The following is a 16,206-nucleotide window of genomic DNA, read 5'->3' on the forward strand; positions in this document are numbered from 1 at the left end:
TGCCAGCGGTCGCTCTTGCGTTGCCGGGGGGGGAGCAGGAACCAGGCGAGCTGGGGGGGTCTCGATGCGCTCCGGGTTTATTGCCGGGGGGGGGCAAAGCTTCACAGTTTGGATGTCGGAGCCGGGGCGGCACCGAGAGTTTGGGGATGGGGGGGTAGTGGTGATAGACACCCCCCCACACTTCATAGACCCCCCCCAAATCCACCCCCCCCCCCCAAAACCGCTGCTGGAGCCCCATGGGGTGTTAGTCGTCCCCGTCGACGCGCAGAGGGGTGCGGGGGGGCCCCGGCCGGGGGGCTCCGGGACAGGGGTGCCCGTTGAGCTGGGGCCCCCCCGGCGTCTTCCTGGGGGCCAGGGGGCAGGCGGCCCCCCCCGGGCAGGAGCGTTTGGCGCTGGGCGCCGGCCGCTGCAGCTTGTGCTCCAGCAGCATGTGGTGCTGGGGGGGCAGCCCCAGGCAGGCCCTGCGGGGGGGAACCGGGTGTCAGCGTCGCCGCACGGGGGCTGGGGGGCATCAAACTGGGAGCTACTGGTGCCGGGGGCCACCCTACTGGGAGCCACTGGTGCTGGGGGTCACCCTACTGGGAGCCACTGGTGCCAGGGGCCACCCTACTGGGAGCCACTGGTGCCAGGAGCCACCCTACTGGGAGCCACTGGTGCTGGGGGCCACCCTACTGGGAGCCACTGGTGCATGGGGCAATCCTACTGGGAGCCACTGGTGCCGGGAGCCACCCTACTGGGAGCCACTGGTGCTGGGGGCCACCCTACTGGGAGCCACTGGTGCTGGGGGCCACCCTACTGGGAGCCACTGGTGCATGGGGCAATCCTACTGGGAGCCACTGGTGCCGGGGGCGTCCCACTGGGGCTGGGGGCATCACACTGGGGCTGGGGGCATTGGACTGGGAGCTACTGGTATTGCAGTGGGAGCAACTGGTGTTGGGGGTCATCCTACTGGGAGCTACTGGTATCGCATTGGGAGCTACTGGTGCTGGGGGCATCCTACTGGGAGCTACTGGTGCTGAGGGCCATCCTACTGGTGCTGGGGGTGTCCCACTGGGAGCTACTGGTGCTGGGGGTGTCCCACTGGGGCTGGGGGCATTGGACTGGGAGCTACTGGTATTGCACTGGGAGCTACTGGTGCTGGGGTCCATCCTACTGGTGCTGGGGGCATCACACTGGGAGCCACTGGTGCTGGGGGCATCCCACTGGGGCTGGGGGCATTGCACTGGGAGCTACTGGTGCTGAGGGCCATCCTACTGGTGCTGGGGGCCATCCCACTGGGAGCTACTGGTGCTGGGGACATCCTACTGGGATCCACTGGTGCTGGGGGCCATCCTACTGGGAGCCACTGGTGCTGGGGGCGTCCCACTGGAGCTGGGGGCATTGCAGTGGGAGCTACTGGTGCTGGGGGCCATCCTACTGGGAGCTGCTGGTGCTGGGGGCCATCCTACTGGGAGCCACTGGTGCTGGGGCCATCCTGCTGGTGCTGGGGGCCATCATACTGGTGCTGGGACCATCATACTGGGAGCTACTGGTGCTGGGGCCGTCCTACTGGTGCTGGGGGCATCCCACTGGGCACCAGGATGCACTGGTGTTGGGCACCCCCTGGACATCAAACTGTGGGGCTCGCTGGCACCAGGCACTGGGAGCTACTGGGAAGGCCACGCGCTGGGCACTGGGAGGCACTGGGGATGCCTCGCATTGGGCACTGGGAGCCACTGGGAAGGCCACGCGTTGGGCACTGGGAGCCACTGGGAAGGCCACGCGTTGGGCACTGGGAGCACCACGTGTTGGGCACTGGGAGGCACTGGGAACACCACGCGCTGGGCACTGGGAGGCACCGGGAAGGCCACACGTTGGGCACTGGGAGCCACCACGCGCTGGGCACTGGGAGCCACTGGGAGGGCCACGTGTTGGGCACTGGGAGCCACTGGTGTTGCCCCCAGGACCTGTGCCACCTCGGGTGCCCCCAGGGGCTCCTGGCACTGTCCCCCCCCCCCAATCCCGTGGATCCCCCGGTACCTCAGGATGTTCTCGATGCAGCTGCGCTGGCGGAAGAGGGCGTTGATGACGGGGGTGCCCTCGGGCACCAGCGGCGCCTTGCAGAGGAACCCCACGATGGAGAGGACGCTGTGGAAGCCCTGGAAGTCGGGGTCGGCCTCGGTGCAGAAGGAGATGCGCTGGCACAGCTCAGTCAGGATGGCCAGGTCCAGGATGATGGGGCTGGCCAGCAGCGAGTCCTGCGGGAGGGTCGAGCCGTCAGCCACCGTCCCCAAGGAGCCTCGTCCCCACGCCCCGGGGACACCCCACGCACCTCGCACGTGTTGTGGATGACGATGGTGTTGGTGCCGCCCATCATGATCTCTGACGTGTACTCGTCCAGCGCACGCTTGCTGTCCCCCACGTAGGGCACGTACTTGATCACCACCTGCCAAGAGACGTCACCGTCACCGCCACATTGTCACCGCCACCACATCGTCACCGTCACCCATCGTCACCATCACCACATCGTCACCATCACCCATCATCACCATCACCCATCGTCACCATCACCCATCGTCACCGTCACCCATCGCCACCGCACATGGGGCTTGAATCTTGGGGTCAGTTCCGGGCCCCTCACCACAAGAAGGATGTTGAGGCTCTGGAGTGAGTCCAGAGAAGAGCAATGAAGCTGAGGAAGGGGCTGGAGAACAAGTCTGAGGGACCTGGGGGTGTTTAGCCTGGAGAAGAGGAGGCTGAGGGGAGACCTCATTGCTCTCTCCAACTCCCTGAAAGGAGGTTGTGGAGGGGAGGGAGCTGGGCTCTTCTCCCAAGGGACAGGGGACAGGACGAGAGGGAATGGCCTCAAGCTCCACCAGGGGAGGTTTAGGCTGGACATCAGGATGAAATATTTCATGGAAAGGGTCATTGGTGCCTGTCCGAGGCTGCCCAGGGAGGGGGTTGAGTCCCCTTCCCTGGAGGGGTTTAAGGGCCGGGTGGACGAGGTGCTGAGGGACATGGGTTAGTGATTGATGGGAATGGTTGGACTCGATGATCCAGTGAGTCTTTTCCAACCTGGTGATTCTGTGATTCTATGATTCCCCAGTCCCCAACTCACGCAGTGGTCGGGTTTGTCCTGGGGGCCGTAGAGAATGGGGTTGGCCTGGACCGTGTCATCCACCACGTTGCTCTTGGAGATCTCCTTGGAACGGAACTGCTGCGGGGCTGAGAGGTTCTTCCCGTCGTTGTTCCCCAGGTGGTTGTAGCTCACGATGGATTTGGTCTGGGCAGGAGACAGAGGCAGGTCAGCCCCCCTGGTCACACACAGGTGTCCCCCAGGCCACCCTGTCCCCACATACCTTGAGCCCGGCGCCCACCAAGAAGTCCACCAGGACCGACTTGAGCTTGGTTTGCCCCGACTTGAAGTCGTCGCCGCAGATGAAGACGTGGCGCTGGGCAGCCAGCTCCACCGCGCCCGGCACGAAGGTGTTTTGGGGGGAGCCGTTGATGTAGGCGCAGCCCTCCAGGATGCTGGCCACGGCGAAGAGCGTGGAGGGAGACACCTCCAGGCCTTGCTGCGGGGACACGGGGCGGCTCAGCCCCAGCAGGAACGCGGTGTCCCCCCACCCAGGTCCCCTCCCCGGTCCCCCTGACCTCGATGGCTCGAAGGAGGTTGTCAGCGGTGTCGTTGAGCCCCGGGACGACGTCGCAGAAGCGCTCCGTGTTGGCCGTCCACAGCACGATGACTTTGTCCACCCCGCTGGTCTCCTTGAAGTCCCGGATGTCCCTGCGGATCTGCTCCATCTGGGATGGCACCAAGAGGGACACGTCAGCCCGGTGGCAGCCCCTCCGTCCCCCGCCTCCCCCCGGCGCCCCTCCAGGACCTGCTCGGCCATGGTCCCGCGGAGGACGTTGTCCGCCCGCTCCTCCTGGTTGGCGGCGATGAACTCGGGGATGTAGATGGAAGGTCGCGGCTTCATCTTCTCCAGGTGGGGCCAGAGCTGCTCCTGCAGCGGCCAGTCCAGCACCTCCGCTCGCCTCATCGCCTCGGCCAGGTTCAGCGAGGAGATGTCCCAGCCTGGGGAACCAGGGGTGACCCCAGTGCTCAGGGGCCCCCGTCCCATCGCGGGGTCCCCTCCGCACCTCACCTACCGTCGAAGACGATGTCGTTGGGGTGCACCATGGGCAGCAGGTCCCGGAAAGGCACGTAGACGTCTCCAGAGGGGCCGGTGCCCAGGCAGACGGTGGAGGCTTGGAGCAAGGAGCCGTAGTAGTTGGCTTTCTGGGATGGGGAACACGGGGATGAGCTGCCAGCATGGGGCTCGTCACAGCCAGGGGACACCCACCTTGTGTCCCCACTGAGCTCCATGTCACCATCCCTGTCACATCTGTCAGAGCTATGGGACACCCACCTTGTGCTCCTGCTGAGCTCAATGTCCCCAACCCCATCACAGTGATGGGACCCCCACCTTGTGCTTCTGCTGAGCTCCATGTCCCCAACCCCATCACAGCCAGGGGACACCCACCTTCTGCTCCCACTGAGCTCCATGTCCCCATCCCTGTCACATCATGGGACACCCACCTTGTGCTTCTGCTGAGCTCCATGTCCCCAACCCCATCACAGCCAGGGGACACCCACCTTGTGCTCCTGCTGAGCTCCATGTCCCCAATCCCATCACAGCTATGGGACCCCCACCTTGTGCTCCTGCTGAGCTCCATGTCCCCAATCCCATCACAGCTATGGGACCCCCACCTTGTGCTCCTGTTGAGCTCCATGTCCCCAACCCCATCACAGCCATGGGACCCCAACCTTGTGCTCCCACTGAGCTCCGCGTCCACAACCCCATCACACCTATGGGACCCCCACCTTGTGCTCCTGTTGAGCTCCATGTCCCCAACCCCATCACAGCCATGGGACCCCAACCTTGTGCTCCCACTGAGCTCCGCGTCCACAACCCCATCACACCTATGGGACCTCCACCTTCTGCTCCTGCTGAGCTCCATGTCCCCAACCCCATCACAGCCATGGGACCCCCACCTTGTGCTCCCACTGAGCTCCGTGTCCACAACCCCATCACAGCTATGGGACCCCCACCTTGTGCTCCTGCTGAGCTCCTTGTCCCCAACCCCATCACAGTGATGGGACCCCCACCTTGTGCTCCCACTGAGCTCCGTGTCCCCAACCCCATCACAGCTATGGGACCCCCACCTTGTGCTCCCACTGAGCTCCGTGTCCCCAACCCCATCACAGTGATGGGACCCCCACCTTGTGCTCCCACTGAGCTCTGTGTCCCCAATCCCATCACGGTCACCACACACGCACCTTGCGCCCCGTCTTGGTCATCCAGGACAGCCCCAGCCGGTTGGCCAGCACGGCCGCCGTCACGGTGGTCCCGTTGTTGCCCCCCCAGCCCACCAGCATCAGGCCCAGGCGGGGGACGTGTCGCCCCGTCCGGAAGGTGAAGCGGGTGGCGCACGGCCGCACCTGTGGGACAGGGGACACGTGGGGTGAGTGGCAGCGGCGCTGAGCCCCCCCGCAGCCCCCGCTGGCCCTTGTCCCCACCTTGGTGACGCCGTTCTCCTTGCAGACGTGCACCGTGCTGTACGTGTACTTGGCCTCGATGAAGTCTTTGCTGTAGGTGACGTCGGGGCTCTCCACCAGGAAGGTCTCGGCCATTGTTCCCGGAGCTGGAACGGGAGGAAACGGGTGTCAGCCCCCCCAGACCCCCGCCCTGCCGGACACGCCACCGCTGGGGACCTCGGCTCGCTGCCCCGCGAGCCCCGTCGCCGTCCCTGCCCACGCGGAGCCCCCCGGGGTCCCCATCCCTGAGGTATCGGGGGGCACAGAAAGGCATGGGGACCAGGGATGGACGTGGGGTGTCACCGCATTCCGGGGTGGCACAGTGGACATGGGGATAAGGGATGTCCCCGCTGCCAGCGGTGCGGGGGACATGGCGACAAGGGGTGTCACTGCACTCCAGGGTGGCACAGGGGACATGGGGACAAGGGATGTGCCCGCTCGCAGCGGTGCAGGGGACATGGGGACAGACCCAGGAGTGCCAGGGATTTGGGAACCAGGGCTGTCCCTGCTCCCTGGGGCGGTGGCAGAGGGGACATGGGGACAGGGGGTGTCCCCGCACCCTGGGGCGGTGGCAGAGGGAACATGGGGACAGGGGGTGTCCCTGCTCCCGGAGATGCCTGGTATTTGGGGACAGGGGGTGTCCCCGCTCCCTGGGGGGGCAGAGGGGACAAGGGGACAGGGGGTGTCCCTGCTCCCTGGGGTGGTGGCAATGGGGACATCGGGTGTCCCTGCAGCCTAGGCTGGCAGAGGGGACATGGGGACAAGGGGTGTCCCTGCACCCGGGGGTGGTGGCAGAGGGGACATGGGGACAGGGGGTGTCCCTGCATCTTGGGTGGCAGAAGGGACAGGGGGTGTCCCTGCACCCTGAGGTGGTGGCAGAGGGGACAGGGGGACAGGGGGTGTCCCCGCTCCCGGGGGTGGCAGAGGGGACAGGGGGTGTCCCTGCTTCTGGGGGTGGCAGAGGGGACAGGGGGTGACCTGGCTCCAGGAGATGCTGGGTATTTGGGGACAGGGGGTGTCCCCGCTCCCTGGGGGTCAGAGGGGACAAGGGACATGGGGTGTCCCTGCACTCTGGGGTGGCAGAGGGGACAGGGGGTGTCCCTGCTCCCGGAGATGCTGGGTATTTGGGGACAGGGGGTGTCCCCGCTCCCTGGAGTGGCAGGAGGGACACGGGGACAGGGGGTGTCCCCGCTCCAGGAGATGCTGGATATTTGGGGCCGGGGGGTGTCCCACTCCCGGGGTGGCCGGGGGGGCAGGGGGTGTCCCCGCTCGCGGGGGTGGCGGCCGGGGGGCCGGGGTCCCGAGCGCTCTCACCGGTCGCAGGGGCGGTGGAGCCGGCGCTGCCCCGCGGGGTCTCGGCGATCGCGGTTGCGGCCGCTCCGGCCCCGCCGATTAATTCGCTGCCGGGCCCCGCCCCCCCCCCCGCCCCCGCACGTGCCCCCGCAACGGACACCCCCGGCACCCCCCCCCCCCCGTCCCCGGCACCCCCCGCATCCCCAGCATCCACCCCCCGGCTCCTCCCGGGCACCGGTACCAGCACCCCAGAGTTCCCAGTACCAGCACCCCAGAGCCCCAGCGCTCCAGAGCCCCCGGTACGAGCACCCTAGAGCCTCCAGCAACCCAGAGTTCCCAGTACCTGCATCTCAGAGCCCCCAGCAATCCAGAGCCCCCAGCAATCCAGAGCCCCCAGCAATCCAGAGCTCCCAGTACCAGCACCCCAGAGCTTCCAGCAATCCAGAGCTCCCAGTAACTCAGCTCCCAGTACCAGCACCCCAGAGCCCCCAGCGCTCCAGAGCCCCCAGTACGAGCACCCTAAAGCCTCCAGCAACCCAGAGTTCCCAGTATCAGCAACCCAGAGCTCCCAGTACCAGCATCCCAGAGCCCCCAGTACCAGCACCCCAGAGCCCCCAGTACCAGCACCCCAGAGTGCCCAGTGCCAGCATCCCAGAGCCCCCAGTATCAGCACCCCAGAGATCCCAGCACCCCAGAGCTCCCAGCACCCCAGAGACCCCAGTACCTGCATCCCAGAGCTCCCAGTACCATCACCCCAGAGCCCCCAGTATCAGCAACCCAGAGACCCTAGTACCAGCACCCCAGAGCCCCCAGTAACTCAGAGCCCCCAGTATCAGCACCTCAGAGACCCCAATACCTGCATCCCAGACCCCCCAGTATCAGCACTCCAGAGACTCCAGTACCTGCACCCCAGAGCCCCCAGTAACCCAGAGCCCCCAGTATCTGCATCCCAGAGCCCCCAGCACCCCAGAGACCCCAGTACCAGCATCCCAGAGCTCCCAGTATCAGAACTCCAGAGCTCCCAGCATCAGCACCCCAGAGCCCCCAGCACTCCAGAGCCCCCCCAGTATTAGCAACCCAGAGACCCTAGTACCAGCACCCCAGAGCCCCCAGTAACCCAGAGTTCCCAGTATCAGCACCCCAAAGCCCCCAGTATCAGAACCCCAGAGCTGCTAGCACCCTAAAGCCCCCAGCAACCCAGAGTTCCCAGTATCAGCACCCCAAAGCCCCCAGTATCAGAACCCCAGAGCTGCTAGCACCCTAGAGCCCCCAGCAACCCAGAGTTCCCAGTATCAGCACCCCGAAGCCCCCAGTATCAGAACCCCAGAGCTGCTAGCACCCTAAAGCCCCCAGCAACCCAGAGTTCCCAGTATCAGCACCCCAGAACCCTGCCACGGCACCCCGAAGGCCACAGCCCCCCACCTCGGTCCCCCCACCACGTCCCCCGCGGGCGATGCCGTAGGGCAGCCAGTCCCCGTGCGAGCCTGCGCCCCACCACGTTTCGGGGTGCCCGCGGGCTGCTGGCAGCCGCGGCGGAGAAAGGGCTGGCACCCCGCTCGGCGTCCCCCGGGGGCCCCGTTCAATGCCAGGCGTCGTTCCAAAGGAGCCCCCGGAGCACAAGGGTGGATTCCGGCCCCTTCCCCACCCTGTCCCCCCCCCCAACTCCTGCCACCGCCACCCACCCTCCCGCTCCGTGGGGCGACGATGCCGCCGCCACCCACCCTCCTGGCAGCCGGCGCGATGGGACCGAGCCCGGGGGGCACCTGCCACCAACGGGGCTCGCGGCGTGGACGGGGCTGGGGGGCCGCGGCCGGCCCTGGGGCCAGGGGCGAACAATGGGGCCTTGGTGCCGGGGCTGGAGGACAAAACGAGCCCCGCGATGGAATGCCAGTGCCTCAGCAAATTATTGAAACAAAAATAACATTTCTTTGTACAATAATCCTGCGGCGGGGAGGGTCTGGGCAGCGCTGCCAGGGCCCGCGCTGGTATTTTTCCACTGCTTCCCTCTATTTTTTATTTTTTTTTAGCTTTTTTTTTTTTTTTTTTCTCCCCTTGCCCCCCTCCCAGAACTCCCACCATTGTTCCTTCCCCCACTCCCTTCCCACTCCTCCCACGCTCGGCACCGCATGAGCAGGGGCTCCCTTGTTCCTGCTCGCCCAACGCGTCGGCCATGGGCCGCGAGCCCGGGACGGCCGCCCAGCGCCTTCGCTCCCCAGCTGCCGGGGGATGGCGGGGGGCCAGGCGAGCGCGCAGCCTCAGCCACCGCTCCCGCTCCCCCAGCAACCGAGCCCACCCGCCCTAGGCCACCAGAACCCCCTCGGTCCCCAAGGATGGGGCCACCGAGCCCCCAAGAGCCCCCGTTTTGGAGCTGGGCAAGCACCGGTTCCTCAGTGGTTCCTCATAAGAAGGTTCAGGGCTCGATTCCGCATGAGCCCGAGGGATGCTCCGTGCACAGGGAAGGGCTCAGCTGTGGGGGATGCAGGTAGGAACTATCCCTCGTCCCCCCAGCGGGTCCAGGCTAACCCAAGCAGCTCCAGATTTGTGTCACGGACACGTTTCCTCCATTTGTTTTTCTTTTCCCTCGTGTAGAACAATCTCCAAGCTCTGAGCCTGCAATATCTCCGCCTGTTTCCACTGCTCGCAGCCCCCTGTCCTCTCCTTCCCATCCCCATTCCCGAAGACACAACCACGCATGGAAAGGGACAGGAAGGGGTGATCCGGGGTGGTTGGAGGTGCAGCAGCTGCTCTGCACGCGGGACCAGCGCCATCGGAGCGTGTCAAGGACAAACGATCCTACTGAGCTTCCTCCTGCAAATGAGCCATGGAGCAAAAGGTGCCCGGAAAAAAACCCACTGAGCTTTTGGGTGTTTGCAGCGTCCCTAAAAAGCTGAAGCATGGGGTCACCTTCGACTTCCCATGCGTGTGTGTGAAGCTAATTTGAGGGCTTTGCGCCTGATGTGGTGCAAAGTGACACTTTTCCCAGGTGTGACCTGAATTATCCGAGCCCAGAGCTCCTCGGGAAGCCGCAGCAAGCTTGGTTTGGACAGGAGGGTCCCAGCCTGGCATCCACGCTGCTCCTCATCCCTGGGAAGGGCCGGCAGCCGGGCTCCCGGCTGGGCACAGATAAGGAGCAGCGGCAGGAGCCGGGCTGGCTCTGGCACACAGGACCCAGCCAGTAAATTTCCACTGGGGCAGCTCGGCATTTCCGAGCTCAGAGCGTGACCCCAGCCGGAGCTGCCAGCGGTGGAGAGGAATTCTCCAGGAAAGCTGGGACGGGAGGGGACAGGGACCCTTCCTGCATGAGCCCCCCGTGCACATCCCATATAGCACCAGCCTTTCAGCAGCTGAGCACCCCGAGGGGAAGCTCTCGGGAGCGAGGAATTAAAGAAAGGGGAGCTCAGGGGACAGAAATTGTCTCAGAGGCAGCATTTGAAACTAAAAACCTGGCCAGCTGGGGCTTTGCAAGAGCATCAGCTCACCCAAAGCATCACAGCTTCTGCTCCATAAGCGAGAGTCCCACGAGAGCACCTCAGGGAACCCAAAGGTTCCCCCCTGCCCTGGGAGCATCATCTCCCTCTGGCTGTGCTCATGCTCTTGTATCAGCTCCAAGGTCAAGGCTGATGAGACAGGACCAAGCAGAGCCCTCCCTGTTCCTACCACCCTTAAAGCCAAGGTGTTTCCAAGTCATTATTTGATTGCTGGGTTCTCTTTCTCCATATTTCACTCTTTTGGAGGTGGAATCCAGCATCCCGCACTAAAGCAAAGGGAGCTGTGGGTGAACACGGGTGGAACAAGACCAACCGGCAATGCTTTTAGGCTCAAGACCACCAAACCTGCCCGTTAGATCTCAAAGCAGGCAGCACGGCAACCACTGAAGGAAAACAGAAGGTATTTAGTGTGTATTATGGTATGGAGCCTTCACTGGAGTGGTTTTATCCTCTGCTTTATGGTGCCTGCTCCAGCCCAGCCAGAAGAGCCAGGGATGCTGCAGAAGCCAAGACCAGAGCAACCAGCCACCATGAGAGCAGAAAAAAGGGACAGAGCTTCAATACGACCAGTACCCTGTGCAGCAGGCAGATGATTCATCCCCCGTGGGTGGAAGCGGCAGCTCCAGCAGCGTGGCCAGGCTCATCCCCACCTTGCTGCTCTGGCAACGTCGACCCTGTTCCAGCTGCCCATGGATGTGACTCACCTCCCCGATGCGAGTGAGCACAGACGTCAAATCCAGCTTGGCTCACCAAGCATGAAAAGCAGGAGCCCCTGCTGCCGACACAGGCCGGTGGAGACACCTGGACTAGGTCCGGACCCTCCCCAGGAGCTGCGGGCTCTCAAATCCTGAGGGAAGCAGCAAGGCCCTCGCTTGCCACCACCACCTCCTACCCAGCTCTGAGCCCTCCTGGCTGACAAGCTCCATGCTCACAGGACCCCTCTAAACCTCCACACCGACACCAGCAACGGGCGCTTCCTCAAAAGCACCTTTTCCCACCCAAACGTGGCTGTTAATGCCATTGGAGTAGGAAGATCCCCACCAGCTCCTGCCACGCATGGAGTTGCCGATCCCACCGGAGCACCGGGAAGGCACCGTGAAGAGCAAAGCTGCTCTGCAGCCACGTTTCTAGACCAGAACTCCCCGTATGCAGCAAGAAAACGGAGAGCCCGTACTGAGCACCTTCTCCTTCTCCCGTTCCTTACCCGCTGCTCTGATACTTTCACTCCCTCACTGACTCAGATCCTTTGCTTCCTGCTTTCAAACTCCACGCCAGCCATTTATCACCTTTCTCTTTCAAGTCCTCTCGCAGCACTGAAAAGAAACGTACAACCTTAGTGTTTGCTTGTTTTCCAATACAGTGAATTTATTATATGTTGCAAAATCAGCATTCAGCTTTTTTTTTAGTGTACAAAAAAGACACTAGCTCTTAAGAAAAGATTAGGAAAGCTGAAGACTATGCTGCCTTTAAATTGTAACATTTTGGCAAAGTGAAAAGCTCTCTTTTTGTAAACTCCAACTCCATGGCTCAATATAGTTTTATCCACAGTACAATATTACAAAGTAAAACACAGTATCAATAAGTTAAGATCATACTTAATCACCTAGAACTGGTTTCTATTAACCCAAAAAGCACATTTTTTTTTTTGCCTAGCTTCGTAATCTCTAAAAAGAAAAGAAAACAAAACAAAAGAAAAAGGCAGATTCGACTACAATTCGTTAACACAGTCCGAAAGAAAAAGTGAAGCAGAACGTTGTTGAATGCTCATTGGGTCTCACAGTTTGGATATTCATTAAATATTTTCAGTTTTTATATTCAAATTTTTAGAAGTTCCAGAATATACAGGTAAATGTACACAATACATCTTCGTATACAACTCTGTTTGCAAAAATATCTTATAGCAGATGTATAAAGATTGAGATCCATCTCTATCCCCCTCCCACCCCAAAAGCAACAAAAAACCCCGGTCAAAATATTAAGGATCAGGAGGAGAAGTGTTTCCATGGAAGAATTTACTCATCCTGGGTTTGTAGCTGCTGCCTCTTCCACCATCCAAGTTCCAGGCTCCTCGCGATCAGAGGTGAAGCCCCGCGGTGGATTTGATGGGTGAGCGCTGGGAAGTTCGGTCTCGTCACCGGGAACGCCGAAAGCGGGTCTGGCACCGACTGGGTTTTGCAGGGACCAATCTCACAGCGGGTCCGAGGAAATGCAACGCCCTGGTTCCTCCAAGCAGCCCAAATGCTCCCTTCCCAGGTCCCTGCGGCTCCGGTGCAGAAATCCAGAGCCACGGGGGGTTTGTGGGAATGGGAGCTGAAGCGAGGCCTGAGGGTGGACACTGATCCCCCCACCGGCCCAGTGCAAGACCCCAGCGAGCGGGAGGACAGAGTTTTCTGGATAAAAGCTCCTTGCCTTTGACTCTCCTGCATTTTCCAGCTTTTTCTGTTGAGCAGAAGCGCCGGAGGCAGGCAGCGTTACACAAAGCTTGGCCCACAAGACAAAACCGCTCCCTAACTTCCACTAGTCTTTTCTTGGAGAGGAAGAGATGGGACCGAAGCGCTTCCCAAGCCACAAGAGGCTCGTCAGGACCTCCCTAGCTCACCCTACAGACCACTGCATCCTCGGCCATCGCATCTCTTCCCCCTTCTCCTTCACCGCTCCGCTCCTGCATGGGTTTGGGCTTTGTAGAGCAGCGGGAGGCTGTTGCTTTCCAGCAGCAAGCTTCTGTTTGAAGAACGCGACGGCAAAGTCCTGGACGCTGTGGGCAACGCGGCAGGGAGAGAAACTCAGAACATCGCAAGCGGCAAAGCAAAGCGGTGGCCCTGGCCGGACGACGCAAACCCCATCCAGCCAGAATGGAATTCTTAGTATTTTTATACAGCAGATGGACCCACTTTCATTTTGGGGTGGAAAAAGATATAAATTACTCCTTGTGCAAGAACTGTTTCGCTCCTTGAATCTGCCATTCCGCTCCTTCAAAGGGTGAAAGACTCCTCAGTGCAACCTCCAAGGGAAGGAGACGCCACAGGAAAGTAATCCTTTACTTTGAGATAAACGGAAGCGGGAAGAAGTCAAATCACACAGGCTGGCAGGATTAAAAGGGGAGAGGGGAGAGAAAGAAAGAGCAGAGTTAAAGGACACCTTTGTGCTTTTTGGCGTGTTTCTCACACTCTGGCCATACTCGAAAACTGTTCCCTTCAAGTCCAAAAAGAAAAGAAAAACCAAATCCAGAAGAAAGACGGCACGGAGAAGCTGGCGATAAAGCCCAGCAGTGGAAGTGACCCGCATGGGAAAACGCTACCTTGCTTCTCTCACGCTCGGGCGCCTGCTCTGAGACCGATTTTCTGCTGCTGCTTCTTTGGAACTCCACAAAAAAAAAATAGAAGAAGAAAGCATGGCATCCCCAACCCCCCTCCTCTCTCCTGGGTCAGCCAGGTAAGAAAAGAACTTCTCTGGGCGCCCATCCGCTCGGCTCCAGTAACACTGCAGGTAGAGGACAGGGAAGGGTCTCAAACACTTGGCCTACAGGGAAAGGGGAGGCAGAGTTTTAGAAAAAGATGCTCTTTTTTTTTTGTTTTCTTATACAAAAATAGACCTTAGTCTCGTCAGCAATTAATAAAACTGTCTGCCTTGGTATAAAACTATAAAAGTCAAAGCCAGACAGGTCCCTCGACCTTCCCCGCGCTGGTACGAGAAGGTGAGCGCAGGCAGACTGGGTCGCACCTGCTGGAGAGGCCACTGCAAAACCTTTACGCCCGCTGCTTCCGAACGCACAAGCGGATTGAACAAACAACTAAGGGTGGGTTTTGTGGGTTTTTTTCCACGTGGAGGATCCACTTCTGCACTGCCCAAGGCACTCAGCGCGGGTCCCTGGGCTGCTCCCCTCCTACCGACACAACCGCCTCGAGAGAGCACACACCAGCGAGGAGAAAAGCAGGAACAAACACGAGAGCTCTGGGTACGTGGTGTATTTAACGCGGTGCCATGAGGAGCAGACAGCTTGCATACGAACAGTCGCAGGTGCCAGAGAAGGAGGTAACCTAGCAGCATTCCAGTTCCTCACCATTTGAAGGACAATGTGTAACCCAGCAGACCTGGGCCAGGGGTAATTACACTTCATACCAAACTTTAATCCATGAAAACTACTGATTCTTAACCTTTGGGAGCTTCGTTCACTTTAGGCAAGTTTTTTTTTTTTCCCTTAAGTGTCAAACGCTGCCTTCAAAATAAGCAGATTTTTTCCTCACTTGTTACATTCCAACATTCAGAGAGGCTAAAACTCAAAGAGGATTGTGCCAGGCATTGCGCTCGCAGCCCAGCTCGGACACAGACATGATAGATTCGGCATCATAAGGAATCCCCAAGTTCTTCAACCATGAGGAATTAACGCTCGTCTCTGAAGGGAATCGAGTTGTATAAAAGTGAACGTAACGTCCAGGTGACTTTTTTGTTTTGCCCTACCCAGTCCGGATCGGCGCCAGCTAAAACTGCTGTTGGTCATACTCTGCTATCAGTTTTTTAATGTGAGCCAGTTTGTTGTGGAGGTATTCGCAGCGGTTCTTCTCTTGGCTGTAATTGGGGTTAGTCTGCAAAGAAAAATGAAGATGCAGTGACGGAAGGTGATGCTTCAGAGCTCCTGTGCTGAACCCAGCCTCGGAGCATAAATACACGACCAAAGAACGAAGCTTTTCTAGCTGGAGGAGTAGATGCCCATTTCAAACAGACCTACTCTGCTCAAATAAAGCAAAACCACAACCCCTTCTCCTCATTAATCAGCTCCAGGAGCCCCTGCAGAGGGAAATGAGGGCACCCTGAGCCAGGCCTAGCTGAACTCGGAGCTGCTGGGCCATACACCTTGGCTTCCAGCATCACCTGCCCCATGTTAGCACTGAATTGTGTGTCTGGGAGCTGTACAACGCAGAGGAATTTGCAGCACACAGAGGGCCTCTTCAAAAACCTCCCAAATGCCTCGGGGACAGCAGAGCTTAGGGCCATACTCGTAGATTCTAAGAAGACCCCCTCATTCCCAGTGTACGGATGCCCCAGCCCGTCCCAGCATTTCCACCTCAACCAGCTACATCAGAACCTCCTCCTGTCAACAACCATTGGTTTACATACGTATGAAAAGATGTGAAGTGTTCTGCATGCCCCACGCTCTGAAAAGCCCCGCGGAGCCCTGCAGGGGTCTCCGTACCCAGTGATTCGCACCACAGACCATGCTCAGATCGTGCCTCACAGACCAGCAGATCCCAGTCTCTCCCAGTACCAGTCTCTGCACCTCAACACAAACCATTCTTCCCCTTGATGGGATAATGGCACTGATTAAACACACCTCATCCTCGTGCCAGCACGCTGCTAACTCAGCTGAGAGCTCCCCAGGACTAAAGGAGCCACCCCAGCTCCCCACAAACCCTTCTGACCCAAGAAAGGATCACTTTTTGGACAAGCTCAAGCTGAACAAAGATCTGCTGGCAAGCTCCAGTGACCGGGTTTTTCACTTGGCAAGCTCCCAGCTCTCTCAGCCACCAGAGGCACCACCCAAAGCCTTTTTTGTGGCCGGCTATTTTTACTTACCTTTTTAATTTTCCGATACTCCTGTAGAATTTGATCGTGGATGGTCTAAAAAGGAAAACACGGCTTATTATTTTCAAAAGACCCAGCAGTGCTGTGACTCGCTGCAGCAGGCGAGCATTTCCCCACGGCTCAGTGTGCACACACTGACCAAAACCCACCCCTCAATGAGTCCCCTGTGAAATCCAACAGCCACAGCCAGCCCTGCCGACTCCGTGACTCCACTGGTGCCAGCACTGGGAGCACTGGAAAGCTCGGGCCCCACTTCCCAGCCATGAGAACCACCTGCAATGGGCA

At 60.1% G+C, this 16,206-nt stretch overlaps 2 protein-coding genes across 3 annotated transcripts in view; both read right to left on the minus strand.

The window, feature by feature from the left end:
• Window positions 1-61: 61 nt before the first annotated feature.
• ISYNA1 (inositol-3-phosphate synthase 1) lies at window positions 62-11,685 on the minus strand. Of its 2 annotated transcripts, none has more exons than XM_069878259.1 (11): window positions 11,546-11,685; window positions 5,543-5,667; window positions 5,303-5,464; window positions 4,132-4,261; window positions 3,864-4,057; window positions 3,634-3,783; window positions 3,339-3,554; window positions 3,098-3,262; window positions 2,312-2,425; window positions 2,020-2,237; window positions 62-461 (listed from the first exon to the last, which is right to left on the minus strand). In XM_069878259.1, exons 2-11 carry the CDS (start codon window positions 5,654-5,656, stop codon window positions 245-247), a joined length of 1,680 nt encoding a protein of 559 aa, XP_069734360.1. In that variant the 5' UTR covers window positions 5,657-5,667; window positions 11,546-11,685; the 3' UTR covers window positions 62-244. The 2 variants fall into 2 exon arrangements, with proteins under 2 accessions (XP_069734360.1, XP_069734361.1); XM_069878260.1 differs by lacking the exon at window positions 11,546-11,685 and adding an exon at window positions 6,875-6,939.
• The window catches only part of ELL (elongation factor for RNA polymerase II), a 56,438-nt gene continuing 51,910 nt past the window's right edge, over window positions 11,679-16,206 (minus strand). Inside the window, exons 11-12 of the mRNA XM_069878258.1 lie at window positions 15,913-15,957; window positions 11,679-14,924 (exon numbers count right to left, since the gene is read on the minus strand). Of these exons, the coding sequence (XP_069734359.1) occupies window positions 14,820-14,924; window positions 15,913-15,957 (150 nt within the window). The 3' untranslated portion in view covers window positions 11,679-14,819. The remainder of the gene's footprint in view (window positions 14,925-15,912; window positions 15,958-16,206) is intronic.

The sequence above is a fragment of the Phaenicophaeus curvirostris genome, chromosome 28, assembly GCF_032191515.1.
Source record: "Phaenicophaeus curvirostris isolate KB17595 chromosome 28, BPBGC_Pcur_1.0, whole genome shotgun sequence".
NCBI classification, from domain to species: domain Eukaryota; kingdom Metazoa; phylum Chordata; class Aves; order Cuculiformes; family Cuculidae; genus Phaenicophaeus; species Phaenicophaeus curvirostris.